The 2,272-nt window shown below is 47.8% G+C and overlaps 1 protein-coding gene across 1 annotated transcript in view; it reads left to right on the top strand.

Moving 5' to 3' along the window:
* Positions 1-1,884, top strand: part of IGSF21 (immunoglobin superfamily member 21) — a 161,730-nt gene extending 159,846 nt beyond the window's left edge. Inside the window, exon 8 of the mRNA XM_027842809.1 lies at positions 1,650-1,884. Coding sequence (XP_027698610.1) covers positions 1,650-1,723 — 74 coding nt within the window. The 3' untranslated portion in view covers positions 1,724-1,884. The remainder of the gene's footprint in view (positions 1-1,649) is intronic.
* Positions 1,885-2,272: the final 388 nt, after the last annotated feature.

Genomic DNA, 2,272 nt, shown 5'->3' with positions numbered 1-2,272 from the left:
AAAGAAAGAAAGAAAGAAAGAAAGAAAGAAAGAAAGAAAGAAAGAAAAAGAAAGGTAGTTTGGAACCGAATATAGTGTGGGCCTTGAACACCAAGAAAAAGAATTTTCACTTTCCTCAGTAAGCAATAGGGAGCTACAGAAGACTGTAGGACAGTCCAGGTTTGGGATGTGTCCTCCGCATCAGCTAGGTTTGTATGCAGCCAGTGACTTGTGCACCTTCTCAGTCTCCTGTCCTGTTTCCTCTTATCTCCACTTCTAGTGAAATGAGGTGTTTGGAGAATGTAGATGAAAGGTGCTCTCTAGGGGGGAATCTTTTTTTTCTTTTTACAGCCTGAGTCCAAGAGCAAATCAAACAGCCTCGAATGCCATCCCTAATTAAATTTTAATCAAATGTCTTTAATTCCTTCTAGGTTGTTTCACACAGTGAATGAGGTGACTCCTGATAGCTCTTTATATGCAGACCTTCCCCAATTATCCACACTGAAGGAGGGAAGGAGAAGCTAGACAGTTCAGAAAAACACACTGTCCCAACTCTATTTGTTTGACTGGAAATTAAATGAAATTAAATCATGTCAGGCAGTGGGATGTGATGGAAAGCGTACTGGATTTAAAATCATAGGACCCTCAATCTGTAGTCAAAGGGACCCCAGAGGCCATCTATCCCAATCCCTCATTTAACAGATGAGGAAACTGAGGCCCAGAGATATTTCCCAAGGTCACACAGTTTGTAAGCATTGGAGATGGGATTTGAACACAGATCCTCTGACTTCAGAGACACTGCTCTTTCCAATGGAGACAGAGACAAAGGGAATGAAGCAGAGAGGGATGAGGGAAAGGGAGGGAAGAGAGGGAGGAGGAGAGGAGGGATAGAGAGTGAGGGAGGGGGCAGCTAAGTGGCGCAGTGGATAGAGCACCAGCCCTGGATTCAGGAGGACCTGAGTTCAAATCCAGCTTCAGACACATAACACTTACTAGCTGTGTGACTCTGGGCAAGTCACTTATCCCCATTGTCTAGCCAAAAAAAAAAAGAGTGAGGGAGGAAGGGAGAGAAAAGGAGAGAAGGAGAGGAAGGGAGAAAGGAGAGAGGAGGAGAGAGAGGAGAGAGGAGGGAGGAAAGGAAGAAGAAGAGAGAAGAGTGGGAGGGGAAAGACAAAGAGGGAGAGAGGGTGGGAAAGGGAGAGAGGGAGAGAGGGGGAAAGGGGAAGAGAGAGAAAGGGAAGGAGAGAGAGGGTGAGAGGGAAGGGAAAGAGGGAGAGGGTGGGACAGGAGGGAGGGGGAAAGAGAGGGAGAAGGGAAAAATAGGGGGAGAGAGAAAGGGAGAGGGGTGAGGGAGATGGAGAGAAGGAAGGGGAAGGGGAAGGAGAGAGGTGGGGGGAGAGAGAAAAGGAAGGAAGAAGAAAAGGGGGAGAGAGAGAAAGGGAAGAGGAAAGAGTCAGAGAACCTCAGCTTAGATCTTAACTCTTCTACTTTCTACCTAGTGATCTTGGGGAAGTCGCTCTCCTCTCAGGACCAAGGAGAGGGCTGGACTTGATGACCTCTTAGATCTCTCCAAGCTCTAAATTGATGATTTGACTGGTGGGGCAGGAGACACAAAAGGCCCATCTTGGATGATCCCAAACGTTAACCCTCACCTCCCCGTGTTTCCGCAGGTTTGGCTCCCAGCCCCATTGGGGCCAGGCTGACTTGGGTGTTCGCCCTCACAGTGATCCTTGAGTTGACGTGAAGGCCCGGGACCCCTGTCCTCTCGGTGGCTCCATCCGCCATCCACATCTCCGTCCATCGGTCGGGTTTCATTTCTTTTCTAAAACTATTTCCAAGTCTTGTTCTCGGTCTCTTTCTGTCTGTGTCTTGGCTTCCTCGGTCAGTTTAATTAAAAGAAACGAAACCATTTTCCCCTATTGGTCAGCGGTTTGGCATGTTCTTTTCATTCGTGGGTTGATTTCTGGAGGACTGGATGTGGTTTCGGGACTACAGCAGGCACTGTGGGAGGAGGGCCCTGAGCGGGGATGGACAGAAAGAACAGACCCGGCTCTTGCCCTCAGGGGAGACTCCCGTTTTAACTGCCTTCTACTAAAGGCAGCATGGCATAGTAAATAGGAGTTATTTCCATTAGAATCTGAGGGCCTGACTTTGAATCCTGACTCTGCTGCTTAAAGGTTTATGGAACACTTACCCATAACATACCTGTGAGGCTGATAACTGTAAGTATTTTTAAACCCATTTTACAGATGAGGAAATTGAGGTTCAGAGCCACAGCTAGTTGGCATGTTGA

The sequence above is a fragment of the Vombatus ursinus genome, unplaced genomic scaffold, assembly GCF_900497805.2.
Source record: "Vombatus ursinus unplaced genomic scaffold, bare-nosed wombat genome assembly UNPS02014884.1, whole genome shotgun sequence".
In the NCBI taxonomy this organism is placed as follows: Eukaryota; Metazoa; Chordata; class Mammalia; order Diprotodontia; family Vombatidae; genus Vombatus; species Vombatus ursinus.
The sequence above is the reverse complement of the archived record's forward strand: the minus strand, read 5'-3'. Positions and strand labels throughout refer to the sequence as shown.